The 16,807-nt window shown below is 31.5% G+C and overlaps 2 protein-coding genes across 3 annotated transcripts; both read right to left on the bottom strand.

Annotated features, from left to right (window-relative positions):
- Positions 1-2,065: 2,065 nt before the first annotated feature.
- On the bottom strand, positions 2,066-6,390 carry LOC114194704 (phosphatidylinositol/phosphatidylcholine transfer protein SFH8-like). Its single transcript, XM_028085075.1, has 14 exons — positions 6,091-6,390; positions 5,449-5,752; positions 5,094-5,193; positions 4,680-4,946; positions 4,501-4,578; positions 4,287-4,388; positions 4,101-4,150; positions 3,911-4,010; positions 3,719-3,817; positions 3,447-3,563; positions 3,216-3,351; positions 2,645-3,042; positions 2,378-2,452; positions 2,066-2,288 (listed from the first exon to the last, which is right to left on the bottom strand). The coding sequence occupies exons 1-14, from the start codon at positions 6,122-6,124 to the stop codon at positions 2,268-2,270; spliced, it is 1,881 nt and encodes a 626-aa protein (XP_027940876.1). The 5' UTR covers positions 6,125-6,390; the 3' UTR covers positions 2,066-2,267.
- Positions 6,391-8,352: 1,962 nt separating this feature from the next.
- LOC114194313 (bifunctional nuclease 1) lies at positions 8,353-13,690 on the bottom strand. 2 transcript variants are annotated; one of them, XM_028084448.1, is made up of 11 exons: positions 13,417-13,690; positions 12,871-13,188; positions 12,072-12,242; positions 11,906-11,955; positions 11,690-11,746; positions 11,512-11,577; positions 11,345-11,419; positions 9,680-9,798; positions 9,407-9,498; positions 8,804-8,858; positions 8,353-8,654 (listed from the first exon to the last, which is right to left on the bottom strand). In XM_028084448.1, the coding sequence occupies exons 2-11, from the start codon at positions 13,163-13,165 to the stop codon at positions 8,648-8,650; spliced, it is 987 nt and encodes a 328-aa protein (XP_027940249.1). In that variant the 5' UTR covers positions 13,166-13,188; positions 13,417-13,690; the 3' UTR covers positions 8,353-8,647. The 2 variants fall into 2 exon arrangements, with proteins under 2 accessions (XP_027940249.1, XP_027940250.1); XM_028084449.1 differs by having other exon boundaries at positions 8,404-8,654; positions 12,871-13,182.
- Positions 13,691-16,807: the final 3,117 nt, after the last annotated feature.

Genomic DNA, 16,807 nt, shown 5'->3' with positions numbered 1-16,807 from the left:
GCCAGCATTGATAAAGTGACACTATATTTAATCTTCAACCAAACTTCTTGAGTAGAACATGGGGGAAAATGGTGCCATAAATTCATGAAAGCTTATTCAGGGAATAATAGATGGGAGATAAATAACACAGCAAAGTTTGATTCTTGTTTCTGTACCAGCTTGTTCCGGCATTGTGGCTAATTATAGACTCCACAATCATGTCCAAGGTTTATGTTTCATAAACTTCCACATGATAAAGTTATTTTTGTTATTTAATGTAACAAACAAATCTTAGGACCTATCACCTCGTAGAGTCCTATACTTAAAGTACTTTCAGCTGTTTTGTTTCACAATGGTGTAAGATTTATGTACTTTTTGTAAGGGAAAGTAATAACTTATCTTAAGTACTTGTGTGTTGCAGAAAACTGTGATGTCAGTAGAACTTCGGTGTTCAAAATGCAAGAGAAAGGTGATGAAGTTAATTGCAACGGTTGCAGGAATTAATTCCATTGTCCTAGACCCAGACAAAAACACAGTGACAGTAGTTGGTGAGGCTGATCCAGTAAGGATAATAAAGAATGTTAGAAAGTTCAGAAAATCAGCAACAATTGTGAGTTTTGGCTCCTCAAAGGAAGAAAAGAAAGAACATCAGAAGAAAGAAGAGAAAAAAAAGGATGTTGTTTCTCGTACTCCGAATTTGTGTCAGAGATTTGATGTGTGGCATGACTGGTATGTGACTGTTGATGAAGGGTATAGTCACTGTTCCATCATGTAATTAACTTATTATTCTGGTTTGTTCCACTCAAACTATTGTTAATTTCTTTGACAGATAAAACACTTTATCTGTTTACATACATGGAAACTAAGCTGTAAAAACATGGGAAGGCCAACCTATTCTTTCTTTAATATTTTTTTCACATTTTGAGTTTGATTTGGTTTTGTTGGTCGTTGCTTTGGTATAACAGGTAAGGCTAACCAATTCTTTGTTCAGTCCACCCTTGTCTTACTGCAAAATCTGCAAGAACAGAAATTTAGATTGTTAATGTTTTTTTAATCAAATTAACGGGTCCAAAATGATTTCAGATTCTACGTTGAGTTTCTTTTTTATGTTGTCTTCTGCTGTCTTGACACATTAATACTTTATATTTTAAAATGTCAAAATTAGTGTTTAGAAATATATTTTGAAAGTACAGTAAAAGAACTAATACAAGAAAATTTAGCAGAAAATTGTAACATAGCATTATGGGTTGACAATGTTGTATTGCCTTGCTGTGTTAGATCGAATTAAGATTTGTCAGACCTCATTGGCAGATTGTAAATTTCTTGCAGAATTGCGGAGACAAGGTCATTTGGATATCAGTATATGTGTACGTGACATTTCCTATGTTGCTGAGTGTTTTTAAGACTAATGTTCAGAATTTCTTTCTTAGCAACAGGAACACTTGAACATTGGACTTGTAACTGGTTTGATAGAACGGAAATCTTGTATTTACTGATATATGATCTGGTGTGACCAGTATGTTCAAGATCGGTTCAATAATTAGAAGACCGAAAACAAATTTTAAGAGAAACATTTCAACTTTAAATAAGAAAAGTGCATATTACAGTTCTTTTGTCGACATCTGTGTGTGGCATTGTTTTCTTATATAAACTTACGATGGAAAATTTTTTGTCAGTTGACCTAAAACTTTAATTTAATAATTAAAGATAATGAGAATGAAATTGGTGTAATTATTATCCATGAAATAATTCTTCATTTTCTTATATAGTTTAAATTATTAAATTATACTAAGAGGGTATAAACGTACAAAAACTGCTTGTTCTTTCTATTAATAAGAAAGGAGCATTTTTCCTAAGAAAATTGAGGTCAAAATACATGAATAAGATATATTGCTGTAAAATTATGTGAATAAGTTTAGTGTCTTGACTTCTTTGGTGCCATTTCAACATGATATTTAAGGCATTGATAATATTATAAAAGAATTCTACACTTAAAAGGTGAATCAAGTTTCATTTATCATACACTTAGCTATAATTCAGCAGTCAAATTCATGTATATTAAAATTGGGTGAGAGAAAAGTAGACGTGTAAGAAGAATTCCATGATATAAGAATTTTGTGATGAAAACAGACAACAAGCCATATTGAAGATAAAAGTACTGTGCAGGTAAAATATACAAACAGGAAAAAAAGTAATATATATATATATATATATATATATATATATATATATATATATATATATCTCCATCAATCTGCCAAACAGCTCCGTTCTGTACAGTTATCTCTTCACCAGCAAAACTTCTTTTTCTGCCACAAAAAGATTGAACTAACTTTTTTAAGAGTTCCGAATCAAGATAGTAACAATTACCATAAAAAATGCAAATTTGTTTACATACCGCGAATTTACTTCTTTCCTGACGATCTATATATGCCAGAAGTTCTTCTTGTCTGATCAATGCTTCGTATAAAGCCTGTTTAGGAATAGTATTGTAAATTAACTTTATCTCTAATCGATGTGAGACTTCCAATACACATTAGCACCCTCAAAAGATAATAGTCATACAGAGACTCAACTTATACACAAGTTCACATTCACAATAGTCAAGCATGCAAACCTTTTTCTTAAAAATTGAGACTTGAATAAAGAATAGTAGTTGTTTTACCTTCTTTGTAGCAATCAGTTCTGCTTCCAATGCATCCACACGATAAACAGCAGCATTCAGCAGCTCCTCTTTCTCATATGGCATCACATTTGGTTTTGACTGTAGCATGTCAACCTTCTCTTCGAGCTCACCAAGGCGTTTCAAAGCAGATGACACAAGTTCTGTCTTTGTTAATCTAGGAACAGGAGATGGGGGACGAGATTCTTCCTTGGCTATTGAATCAACGGTCATGTTAGGTGTGTTTTTGGTAGAATCAGATTCAGTGTCCTTTATTCTCTTAGTCACTTGAAATGCTAGTGAACGAACAAGAGTAAAGATGGCAACAAAGAAGCCCACAATAACAATCCAGATATGTGCACACTTTCCACCAGATTTTCCAGTCCTCAGAAGGAAATTTTCTGCAACAAATACATTACATGTGTTAAGCACAACAGTAAATATTTTGAATTTGCAAAGAATATGTTTCTGTTTTACTCCATTCCGTAAGGCTTCAAAAAAATGTGAGAAAGCCAGTTAAAATAGGAGCATATCAGAGTCAACAACTTCAGGGAATATGCATCAAGTCTCTAACCTGTTGAACTTTTCGAGTTTTGAGTTGTCACTTGTTTCTCCTTCCATCCGAGGTCAACGGCCTTGTCAACCATGGGAATAAACTCATCAAACTCAGAGAAACCGCCAGAGAGATTAGCCTTACCAATCAGTCTTGCCTGGGAAAACATCAAAGCAGTTGTATTTCAGTTACTGCAACATTTTTCCATCTTTTGTTTCTTTTTGCAACAATATCAATTTCAGGATGACTTACTTCTTCATGAACAGGAGTTAGTCTAGGGTTTGTATAATTTCCACTTGCTTTGGGAGAAGTGATGTCTTCAACTTCAGATCCTGATTCTGCAGTTGATGTATCACTACTTCTTATTGGCTAACAAGATCCAAAACAAAGAGTTGATAAGAATCATAAAATGTTCTCTCATTCATGAAGTGTCTAAGAATGGATGGATGAATAAACATACAAAGAGCTGATAGAAGTATAAAATCTGAAAGTTTTCATTCATGAAGTGTCTGAAATGGCTATACCATTGGAAAGCATGCCTTGTCACATTCTATAATGGTGCCCTCATCGTTAGAAACCGTTACTATTTGCCTTGAACATTGCACTTCGCCACTGAGAACCATCTGCATGCACACAACTGTTCTAGCTGAGTCACAGAAGCATAATAAACATTTCGTGAAAAGCAGAGTCTAAATATTAAATGATAGGTAGAAAACCTTTAAAATATTTGGATCCTGCCATGGACCCTTATCAGACCTCATACAACCACCTTGATCTGTACAAGTGCAACTACCACCTAGAAATTCTGGCAGCTCACTGGAAAAACACACAGATAGTCAGAATTTCCAAATAACTATACAAGTTGATTGACAAGTACATCATTTACAAAAACTACTGAATAGTTACCTCGCATCAATAATCTCAAGTAATTTGTTCTGGAACTTGTTTCCAAGAACCTAATGGAACATTGAAGTATCAGTTAAAACTGTACCAATAAGACTATCTTTGGTAACTGTAAAAGATGATTAGTCTTTGAAATCCTATAAAATTGTAAAACAGAACGAATAAAAGATCACATTAATTAACACGTACATTTATCTTTGAAGTAGTTTTGGGATCAAGAAAGGATTTCACTGTGTTCCAAAGCAGCTTAAAACCAGGACCAGCATTGATTATATACATTTGACATAATGTCTGCACAGAAACTTGTATAGATTAGAACAGAAGAGATAGCAGCATAACAAGTTCAGAAACCCTCAAGAATTGAAAACCACCAAGAGAAATAGTTATGACTAAAGTTGCATACTTCGGGATAGTAATCGCCATCAATTTTCTGCAGCCGCATGATGAGTTCCCGTGCAGATTTGGTTAGGTTTTTGAAACCCTGGAAGCATAAAGCAGCATAGTAACCACAGTGATTATCGACTACAATAAATTAAAATAGTGGAAGGAAACTTTGCAGACCATTTAAGACAAACAACCTACCACACCATGAACGTCCAAAATGGTTGTACTTGAATCTATATGTCTCTTTGCAGCAATAGAGCATGCAGGAAACTTAACAGCAAACGTTTGCTCAAAACCCTGCACATGGTATCTCAAATACCTTTCTATGGTAGTCACTTGCATAAGCTTACAGGGATCAACTTTGCCTAACCTTTCAATATAAACAGGTCTTCCATCCTTATCCACCCCATGATAACCATGTGGATAGTACTGCAGGACTTCAGTCAACTCACTGAATTCAAAATCCTAAAGATAAAGACAGGACACCAGAAATATTGATAGCATTAACAATGAATTCAGAAAACAAAAAATGTAAAGTTGATCAAACCAAACATGATCAACCAAGATGAAAACCAAATAAGTTAAATATATTTTTCAATTCAAATGACTCACCTCCATAATCGTATCAGTACCATACTCTTTCCTCCATTGGATCATGTTGGCCCACATGTGCTTTGCTTTCTCAATATCAAATTTCCTTGCTTTCAAGAATCTGCAACAGCATCAGTCAACTCAAGTTATATATTATACTCCAAGAGGCAAACAAGTTATCTGTGTTAGAAGCATGCTACTATGAATGTGCAAAGACACCATTTTATGCAAACAACATATGCCATAATCAAAATGTCATGACCTTTTTGTGTAGTTTGAAATAATGAAGGCCATGGTTAAAACCAATCTGTTATAGATGAGTTGTAGTTACTGAAGGCATAACAAATTAACAATATAAGTGATAAGGGGCAGTAACCTTAGTAACATATGATAGTCATCATGTCTTGATGGCAACAAGTTTTCTGACATAAGTGCCTGTCGAAAAGCATCCACTGCTTGGAGCTCCTTAACATCTCGAACATCCTCAATGGAAACCGAATTGCTTCGGCTTGCGCTCTTCCTTCTGCTGCTCTTCTTCCTAAGAGAATGTCTGAACTTGCTTGAAGCATTGATTGCTTTCTTTTTCAAACTGCCAATTCTTGTTCTCCGATCATCCTCTGAATTCTCAAAATCGGATCTCCTCTCCCTCCTTTCATCGTGACCAGAAAACCCCTCAAAGCCTATCAAGCAAAGTTTCACCACAATTCATTCCAATTACATTCCAAAAGCTCATAATTTGACCCAAACTCACAAATTAGTAAGCTTTAAATTCTTCATTAAAGCCAAATCCGAAGAGATCGATTATCAAACCACTACAGTACTACTCAATTGCGAAATCTATGCATGCACTATTGGATTAGTACTGAATTAAATTCAGCTTAACTAAACCATAATTGAAGTTCATTTGGTGACCCAGATAAAAAAAAAAAAACAAGATGATCGAATCCGTAAAGATGTGATTTTTGCGTTGAATTGAGAAAATTGTGAAAAGAAAAAAAACGAAGATACTGGTACTCACAGGGACGTGCGAACCGATCAAGCGGCCCTGACATGTGAAGACTGTTAGATGAATACGAAAGATGTTTTGTGGTTGAAAGAAAACATGAAAATGAAGGCCCCAACAGATAAAACCAAAACCAATTCAGTGGAACAGAAACCTAAGGCAGAACCGAAAACCGAAAAGATTACGATAATTATGATGTTTTATTGTATTGGACAGAAGTTCGTTTAAGATAGATAGAAGATGTCGGCAGAGGAGAAAGAGAGAGAGAGAAATTGAAGAGAAGATAAAAATGTTTCACAAACTGTAAATTTAAAGTCAGAGAAGGTTGCTGCCTTCTCAGCCAGCCACAGAGTCAAATTCATACAATTTTATTATTTAAATGTTTCTGCACTCAATCATTTCTCCATGAGACTCCTCACTTAAATAAATTATTATATTATTATATGCTTTAGGGCTTTAATGATAAAATCCAACAAAAAAAATATAATTTAGCTTATTGAAGATATTTTAGTGATAGATAATTAATGTAAAGAAATCTAATAATGGATATTATAAATGTTATTTGGCAGTGACGTTTTGATATATGATACAAAATAACAAATTTAAGATGGGAGATGGCGTTTCAATGTAAGAAGTGTTTAGTTTTGGATCACTTCAAAGCAATGAGAGAGTTTAAATCTACAAGTTATTGACATAATCTTTTTCTTGTTTTACATGGTCAATTCTTTTGGGATTCGGATACCTCGTGATTCCAATAATAATATATTGAGCCCAACACCATATAACTCGTTTTTAATTTTGCATTAATAAATATAATTTGTTATTTTAATTTTTTTTAAATTGTTGTATTTATTGTGTATAATAAAATAAACAATTTTAATTTTATATTTTCTTTTTTACTCGAGGAAAAAAAAACATAATGCGTATTTATTTTTGTCAAAAAAAAATTAATGTGGCTATTTTTATTAAATTGATACCATTTGAAATTATCATATATTTAAATTCAAATTTGCGTAAAAATTTGATAATTTTTTATTTAGAAGATATCAAATGTCAAAATTTAAAATAAAATGACCAGATTATATCACGTGATAAACTTAAATTTGACATGTTACATTCTTAAATAATATTAAGAGTTAAATATGTTTTTTATCTTTTAACTCTCACTGAAAATTGGAGAATTAGTTCCTCTTTAAAATTTTAGTCTAATTTAGTTTGTATTTTATGATAATTTCTTAACTAACATTTAAGCAAAAACGTATTAAATGATGTAAACAACTCAAATACTATGAAGAAAAATGTTTAAAACTTTAAATAAACTTAACAAAATCTCGTTAAAAGGACTAAATTCACATATTTCAGAAGTTAAAGGACTAAATTGGACTAAAATTTTGAAGATGGACTAATTCCAATTTTTACCGAAAATTAAGGGACCAAAAACATATTTAACCATAATATTAACATAAAAAACAGATACAATAACCAAAATGAATAAAAATACAACTATAAAAACTAAATTACTGTTTACACTTTTTTTATATAAAATAAAAATGATATTATTTTATATTATAAAGACACAACACAGGAATCTCACATGATATGGTTTTTCATTTAGGGGGTCCTACCAGTGTTGCATTATTAGCCACCTTGCCTTGTTTTCAGGTCAATCCACCATTATTGTTATCTCTAACTTTGGCGGGAATTGGCCGTCGGTGCGGTGGTGGTTGGTTGTTTGGTGCTATGCTATCTATCTACGCCTTCCTCGTCAACTTTATTTTTTTTCATTTTTATGGTTCACTAATGATTTTTATTTCATCACCTATCATTGTATGATCGAGATTGACTTTCATTAAGTGTTTGTAATCATTTTTATATAATCTGTGTAATATGATTTTTCAAATGAACGGAAAGCCCGGTCCAATTATTCTATTATAAGAAATTGTAATCATAATCTTATGTATTCACGCAATGATTCCTTTTTAGGTGTTTTCAAGTCCAAGTAAAGATAGTATTAATATTATTAATAAACATTTTGGTTTTACCAATCGTCGCGCAAGTTGTGACCATGGACTTTCCTTCAACCGTAAGGCACTTGGCTTGCTCTTTCTAGAAAGAAAAGAACACTATATATAATATTCTGTTTCTAATATACTGTAAAGTTGTCGAAAAATCGTCCATATATTAGACGATTTCCTTCTTTGGAAGGATTAGCTGCACTAAATATACCAAAATGTATATTTAACTGGGAACTGAGTAATATGTTTACACTAATTTATCTAACCAACCCAAGTATTTTAATAACACGGCGAAACACATCAATCAGTCACATACTGATAAAAAACCACATTACATATTAACATCTTTTGAGGATTGAAACAAGTCTCTGAAAAGTAGTGAAAAGTTGCACGTGATTGCATTAACATTATAATGTTTAGGAATATTTACAAATTATTCACAGAAAATGTAAGCATTTATAGACCGAGGAAGGGAGAGACATGACCGCAATCAGCTCTCAGCTGTACCAGAACCCCATCGCCATTCTAATATAAGATTGTATTTACAATTAAAGCATTCAGAACCTGCAACAAAACAAAAGTTGTCAACGTTCATTAAAGCTGTACAACAGAACAAAAAGGCCAAAAGACGGTTCTGGATTGGGTTTAAATGACTCGGGCATGGAATTCTTTCACAGAATATTAACTTGTCGTGTCATATAAGAGCTTCAAACCTGTTATTCGTGTTTTTCCCCGCCCTAAGTTGATTAAGTTTGTCCCTGAACAAAGCTGGGGTTGCGTATAAAACATGAGATGTGTAAGTAACATCAGAGGCGTACAATTAATACTATAGTAGTCAATAATAGATGTAATATTGATTCCAAAATCATGTTAAGCTTCAAAAGTATATAAAAATAAAAATACAGGTAAAAATTAAACCTATAAATGCTCAGCAAAAGCATGCTCTGGTGATATGGCATACAAACTTGTTTTGACTAAAACTGATGGATGATACCAGATGCTTACAGACTACCTAATGGTGATGAGAATAAAGAATTAGGAACCACTTGTGTAACTGATAAGAAAAAGTCTTGATTTTAAGAACATTAACATGAGAGGATCCTCAACCAAGAGAAAAATTAACAAGCTGATGCCACTCCAGCTACTAAGGGCAAAAATATCAAACCAATACCATTGACTAGGGACATGTTGGCTGCCACTATCATCAATCACATACAACGTCCAAGAACTTTTGTCATGCGTCATACATTAAAAAGATATATCTCAAAATCACAAAAAAAAAAATAGATTAAAGAAACAATAATAACAATTATTACCAGCATCTTTATAGCGCTCTTCAACAACAGCTTTCAACATGTTGTTTAAAAGATTGAACTCGGTTGTCTCAACACAAGGTTGACCACTTGGCCTGCAATTATGTCCCCTTTTAGTGAGAAGATGTTTTATCACAATGGAAGAAGTACTGATGATGAAGAGACTTATTCCAAGATTTATATTTTTTATAAATAAAAGTTACCATGAACAGAGACTACACAACTACAGACAAGTTATATAGCCTTATAAGTATTGTATATTTTCCACAAACTTACCTGTCCATTTCAGTGAATAATCGGCCATCCATACCAGGAAGCTGTGTTGACAATTTGCCCGATTCAACTACTCTCATACCATCACTGTATGCCAGGTACTTGTTGACTTGTATTGGAACCTACAACAGATGTAAACTAGTGAAATCTATGATAGTCCCTTGGATTTGGCCTTCAATCAAAACAATCCAACAGTGGTTCCAAGGATATCAAACTAGAACTTTGGGATTTGATAAAATAGTCTCTAACAGGAACTGAGATTTCGGGGCAGTTATGGCAGTTGTTAACAGAAAATAAAAGTAATTACATATTAAACAGGTTTAATAACTGTCAGTAGCAATTATTTATGTATAATTTATAACTCTATAACAATATATAAATATATATATATATAAATACCCAGCTTTTGGTGTACACTATGTAGAACCTTTTTACCTCTAATTATTTCGTAAATGTAGAAGCTCACCACTAAAAATAAATAATTTTGATACACTTTAATTGTAAAATTTGACAAACAAAATTTTAATTAGATGTAACTGCAGAGCGGCTTATTAGTGTATTAAAAAACAGTCTGTCTGTGTTTTATATCTCTCATATCTTGTAAGCTCAATCATCTTTTTTTATTTTATATCTGTCATCTCTCTCTTTTCGCTCAACCATCTTTCTCTTCTCATTGGTGCCTTTCTCTTATTTTCATTTGTTTCTCTAATAAATTTTCTTGGTTCAACAAAATTTAAAATTTCTCCACACATTTTTTATTTGAAGGCCAAAAAAGACTTAAGTTTTTCTTCCGACACCAGTTTTTATGAATTATGTTTATTAGTAAATGGCAGAGGGTAGATTGTAGAACTTAGAACAAAGATTCTCCACAAAAGTAATAGAGTAACCTACAAAATCAGTAATTGTCCATGTTATTTGTTCTGCTTTTTACTATTTGATTTTGTTACTGTAAATATTGTTCTCAAATTATTTTACTTATTCTTGGAGAGGTTTTTTTCTGTATGTGATGCAAAATTTGAATGTAGATTCATAATTTTTCCACCACAGTCTAGGTTAAAGAGACAAATAACGTTGAATTACTATAATATATAGCAAATTTAAGGCAATAGCAAATTTAAGGTTAAAGAGACTTATTCTTGGAGAGGTTTTTTTCTGTATGTGATGCAAAATTTGAATGTAGATTCATAATTTTTCCACCACAGTCTAGGTTAAAGAGACAAATAACGTTGAATTACTATAATATATAGCAAATTTAAGGCAATAGAAATGCAGACAAAAAGGCAGACCAGTGTTTCTGCTAGTTAATCATGTTAGCAGTTTAAGACATAATTGAACACATGCATATTTGCATCCTAGTAGTTTGGACAGAACTCTTTACTGTAGGAGTCTATGACTCTGGAGTGACAAGTTCTGTTGTATTTAAAGTATTCTATGATTTAACCTTACTTTATGAACTCAGTGAAAACAATACAATAGTGAATCCAAAGGGTACAAAACTGTCTCCAGCACTAACCTTATATATAATAAAAATGTCGAAAAAAAATCCTGCAACCACTAATTTTTTCCAAAATATCAGCAGGGGGCAGGAGGGGTGAACAACTACAAACCAAACCAATAAAATGCAATGTGATGCAGGAGATTATTCAGACACTGAGTTTACGACTATACCTTGCATCTTACTGCAATATTGATAGCGTCTGAAGGCCTTAGATCAAAGCTTACACATTCTGCAGGATTTCCAACCTATACCAAATATAATATAACCATCATATAACATTGGGAGCTTTTGTTCATTTTTTAGTTGGGGAGAAGAGGAAAGAGTAAAAAGTAAATGCCTTAGTAAGATATAACTGGGCAAAGTATGCCTCATGAACTCTCCTGGTAACTCTGACAAGTTTAACCTGTAGAAGCAGGAAATGACACAAGTTGATTCTTAATTTCAAGTAGAATCTAGTGGAAAGAACACAATACAATCAGGATCATACGTAAGTATAATGATAAAAAGAATCATACCTCATAACCCATCTTGTCAATCATCTCCTTTACTACTTGATATAAAGTAGGTCTAGCCTGATACAGCAGCTAGATAGTTAGTATCGATGGGCCATATTACATAAATGCAAAATCTTTTGGATAAATTATTTGATTAATTGCACATCTTTGGAAGAACAAAGAAAAGAAGAAGTATTCAGATGTGTAAGGGTCAGTCAACTGACGGAAATAACATACTATGGGAACATTGCGTATGGCTGCCATTAGCAAGACGCTGGGCATCTCCACTGCAAATAAAGACATTTCAGAAACTTACAACAGTATGGATACATAATGAAATCCAAGAACTAATTTCCACAATAACAACAATAGTAAAAACTTATAGGGAATACGAAAGACATACAAACAATTATGGGGAGAAGTAGGCCCGTCCCATCTTCCATCTTCAGTACAATAGCAGGATGTGGTGCATAATCTGGAAGATGTCCTCCCTGAGGATTGTTATGGACGCATCTTAAATGTCTACCATCCCTCATTTTGATTATGAAACCATCTGATCCACTCTTCACCTCAACTAGTCAACAAAATCACAGAACAAATGTATTTCATAAGAGCTAAATGGGGAGGAGACACTGTTTGCCAGAGCTTCTTGCACTGGCATTATAGACATTCAGTCAGCCCAAACCCACCTTTTAGTTAAGGTATACTTCAATACTAGTATCATTCATCTAACCATGCTATCTAGAAACAATGCACTACATTGATAATATCAGCTTATCGCAATATTGATCGTGCCAATTTGAAACAAGTGGACAAACTAATGCATAATGTAATATTTTTTTTATTTTGGCCTAAATAACATTTTAGTCCTTATAATGAGTTTTTTTTTTCATTTTAGTCCTCCTATAAAAGTTCCTGGTTTAACTCTCACAATTTTTTTAAATTTCATTTTAGTTCATACCAATAACGTGACTAACACAAATTAGACAATCGGCCAAAACTTTATCTGGAATTAAAATGAATATCCTGCAATATAAGAAACACCCACATGAAAATTTACAGTGATATAAAGATTGATAGGAAAAAAATAGTTTACATGATCAAAATGAATATCAAACCCAAAAAAGTATTAATAGGAATAAAATAAAAAGTTATTAAGCAATTTACTGATATAGATAGAAATGGTCGTAAGTCAAACATACCAGCTTCAATCACACTGGAGGTGACGTAGTCTTCATCATTTTCATTGAAATTACCGGCGGTACTTCCACTGTCATTCGAAGGTGAGTTAAAACTACAATGCACAGTCTTGCACTTTGCCGTGTTTATACGGCAAGAAAGAAAACCAGGTTTAGCCTTAACGCCACTGAGACCCCAAAATTCACTTCTAATGCGTCTATCGTTCATTTTCACCGCTCCGATCATCGGAATGCTGCAGACGGCTACCTGCTTGGCACGGATTGAAGGGCACACAACTGGTCCTTGCACAGAATTCATTCTCCAAACCTATTCAACTGGTCCTACACACATCATCTACATGCGTTAATTATATCACAACAAGGTTATAACCGAATTATATTAATATTAATATTATAACGATTCTAAATTAGGGGAAATTAATTGCAATTACAAGACCTTAACCCAACTGATAATTCTTCCATGATATTTTGTTCGAAACTTCACTTCTTATCATGCAATTATTACAATTAGCTGTTAATTAAGAAGGACAAAAAAAGTTTAATTCAGACCTGGAATAGAAGATATGCAGGTCCCTTAGGACAACACTACACAACACAATCGCGATCGATCACCGCTCGCGATTTTCTTCAATCCGACGAGAACAGAAACCACAGAAACAAATATAATTAAATTAGATTAAATTAATCATGGATCATGGTGGATAAGATCGTAGTGAAGAGTTTCCGACCAAAAAAAGAAAAAACTGAACGAAATAGGAAATCGAGGTTGGAATAGATAAAGAGGAATGGAAGAAGGGAACAAGAAGATAAGAGATTCTTTTTAGAAAAATGTGAAAGCAAAGAACTGAATGTATATATACTGAGATAGTGAGGTGCAAATTACTCTTCTACCCTCTATTCGGTTATTCACTTTCTACTTTTCTGCCGTTAAATACTGTCTAAAGTGGAATTTTACATGATAAAACAAAAAAAAACAAAACACTAACCTTGGAGGATTACAATGCTCTCTTCACTGAATTGTCCATTTCAGTAAATATATAATATTTATTCTCATTCTAGAATATTAAATAATTTGAATGAATATATATAACTGAAGATAATTTTCAATTATGAGAAAGAATAGATTTAAATTCAATTTATTCTTAATAGTAGGGCTGGGCAAAATAAACCAAACTGCACTGCACTACCAAAAACTGCACTGAACTAAAAAACTGTTTGCATGAATTGCACTGAACTGGAAAACAATTCAGATGAACTGAACTGAAATGTTATTCTTAAAAATAAACTGGACTGAACTGCACTGCACTGAACTGCACTGCACTATAATATAAATTGAACTGAACTATTATAAACTGAACTGTTTTATGAACTGCACTACGTCAGAACTAAACTGCACTATTTTTGGACTGAACTACACTAATTTTTAACTTAACTACACTGTTTTTGAACCATTTTTGAACCGAATTGCATTGATTTTGAATAAACTTCACTCCTTTTGAACCGAATTGTACTATTTTTGAACCGGATTGCATTGATTTTGAATTGAATTGTACTATTTTTGAACTGAATTACACTATTTTGAATCGAATTGCACTAATTACATATGATTGTACTACGCAATAATAATCTAAAGTTTATAATTTGAAAATGCTTAGAAAATAATACTTGAAATATGCATCATACTTCAATACACCAATTAACATTTTTATAATTTTTTTATTTATATTAAAGTTTTTCGTAACTTAAAATGTAATTAAAATATTAAAATTAATATAATAAATATAAATATCGGTATTAACTTATTTTTTATATTTAAAATCTTATGTAATATTACTTTTTAGTTTTACAATGTTTATTATGTTGCGTAAAATTTTTTAAAAGGATTTATTTTAGAAAATTCTCAAAATTAATATTTTTTTTAACATTTGTATTCATTAATATTTGTGTGAAAAATGTTATAGAAATTTTATGAAGTTCTAAAATTAATATTTTAAGAATTTTTTAAAATAAATTCTCTTTAAAAAAGTTGATGCCACATAATAAATATTTTAAAACTAAAAAATAATATTACATAAGATTTTAAAATAAAAAATACGTTAGTACCAATATTTATATTTATTATACTAATTTCAATATTTAATTTACAAAAAACTTTAATATAAATAAAAAATTATAAAAATGTTAGCTGTCACAGAATTTAATTTTTAAAAATAACTTCTGTAAAATCATAACATAAAAATAACATTACATAGTAAAATTCATTCAAAATAAAATAAGATATTGAATTAATTTATAATTTTTTTTAATAAATTAATTATAAATATTTTATATTTTTCTCAAAGAAAGAGTAAAGAAAAAAATTAAGACAAAATAAAATAAATATTTCAATATGAAAGAGAAAGAATAGAAGGTAAGATATAAAACACATAAGTCCAATTCTTATCCTAATACTAATATTTTATTTGAGGTATTTTGCTCTTTCAATCTACTATAGTTCAATAGTTAACTTAGTTAACTTAGTTAACTTAACATAAGTTTAGTTTCTTAAAACTGAACTATTTTATAGTACAGTTCAATTATTATTATGAATAGTTTAGTATATTTTAGTTTAATATAGTACAATTAACTATAGTTTAGTATAGTTTAGTAAATTATGCCCAGCCCTACTACTTAATAGTTGTGTCAAAAGTTTTATTGACTTATATGTACATTTAATGTTTCATTCCTATATATTTATTACTTGTTGGTTTTTATGGTAAAAAAATAAAATTAACACGATTCTTACAAATATGGTATAATGATAAATTAGGTTTAAAGTGACTTCTTTACTTTGTTTCAATAATTTATATTAACCTAAAACGTACATTAATAATGTTACCAGTTATTACTAATGACAGAAAAAATCTATCATACTAATAAAGATCTCATGAAATTTATTTATTTATAAATTATATTCATGTTAGACTATTCAAGATTTTATGCTTATTTAAGGACATGTCAATTTAGAAATAATCATAAAGTATAAATGTTAATAAAAGATGGAGAAATGTATTAAAAAGAGAGAAGGTAAGACTTTTGTTCATAACATTTTTATCTCTCTTCGAAGTATAATGTAATAATAAGTCTTCTTCATTTGGATCCTTTTAATGTTATTTTTCTTTTGTCAGAAAAGTTTGGTGTTTTATTTTTTCTCTTTTCACTGTCAATATGAATGGGAAACGGAATGTGATAAATTTAGTGTTCAACTTTAATGAAAAGTTAATATAAAAATGTGAAACTTTGAAAACAACTTTTGATAATTAACACAACCTAACATAGCTAGTATTTTTTTTATCACGCAATACTAATTTTAGAAAGTTAGGTATAGTTAGTAATTGTTCTTGTCGGGTCAAACTTTATTTTATTAAGTCTCTAGAGTTCGAACTAACTACTAGGTCTTCAATATGAAAATTAGCACTAATGATATCAAAGAATCTCAGAGAATTTTGAGGTATAATTATTGTATAATGAATGTATTGAGTAACGTGCTATATACACTATTTACCTACGAACTCATTGAAATGGGTCTTTTGGTCCAAAATACATTTTCTAACTGTTTTTAGGTCTATTATATATGATTCTCGAGGTTCGTACCCCTAACCTTCATGGGATGAGGTCTGGGATGAGGTCAGTCATAAGGCATTGTGGGGTTCTTTAACCTATTGTTGGAGGAAGTACCCGGTACCTGACCATGGTGAATAAGGCCAGGTACGAGTACTGTTGAATTCTTGGTCTCTTGTTGGAGACAGTTCTCAATACTTGGCCATGGTGAATGAGACCGAATATGAGTATTGTTGGATTCTTGGTTTCTTGTTGAAGACAATACCTAGTATCTGGACATGGTAAACGAAACCGAATACAAGCACTATTGGATTCTTGGTCTCTTGTTGGAGACAATACC

The sequence above is a fragment of the Vigna unguiculata genome, chromosome 8 (genome assembly GCF_004118075.2).
Source record: "Vigna unguiculata cultivar IT97K-499-35 chromosome 8, ASM411807v1, whole genome shotgun sequence".
Classification (NCBI taxonomy): domain Eukaryota; kingdom Viridiplantae; phylum Streptophyta; class Magnoliopsida; order Fabales; family Fabaceae; genus Vigna; species Vigna unguiculata.
Note: the sequence above shows the minus strand (reverse complement) of the source record. Positions and strands in the feature narration are given on the sequence as shown.

Bases quoted from the DNA above. Each gene is read 5' to 3' on its own strand.
- LOC114194704 (XM_028085075.1), bottom strand. From the start codon at position 6,124: ATGTCAGGGCCGCTTGATCGGTTCGCACGTCCCT. The intron at 3,352-3,446 runs GTAAGTCATCCT...ATGTTTTCCCAG, and splicing joins TAACTCCTGTTCATGAAGAA to GCAAGACTGATTGGTAAGGC. The intron at 3,043-3,215 runs GTTAGAGACTTG...TATTTGTTGCAG, and splicing joins AAACTCGAAAAGTTCAACAG to AAAATTTCCTTCTGAGGACT.
- LOC114194313 (XM_028084448.1), bottom strand. From the start codon at position 13,165: ATGAATTCTGTGCAAGGACCAGTTGTGTGCCCTTCAATCCGTGCCAAG. The intron at 11,956-12,071 runs GTATGTCTTTCG...CTTTATTTGCAG, and splicing joins ACTTCTCCCCATAATTGTTT to TGGAGATGCCCAGCGTCTTG. The intron at 9,799-11,344 runs GTATAGTCGTAA...CATCTGTTGTAG, and splicing joins ATATTGCAGTAAGATGCAAG to GTTCCAATACAAGTCAACAA.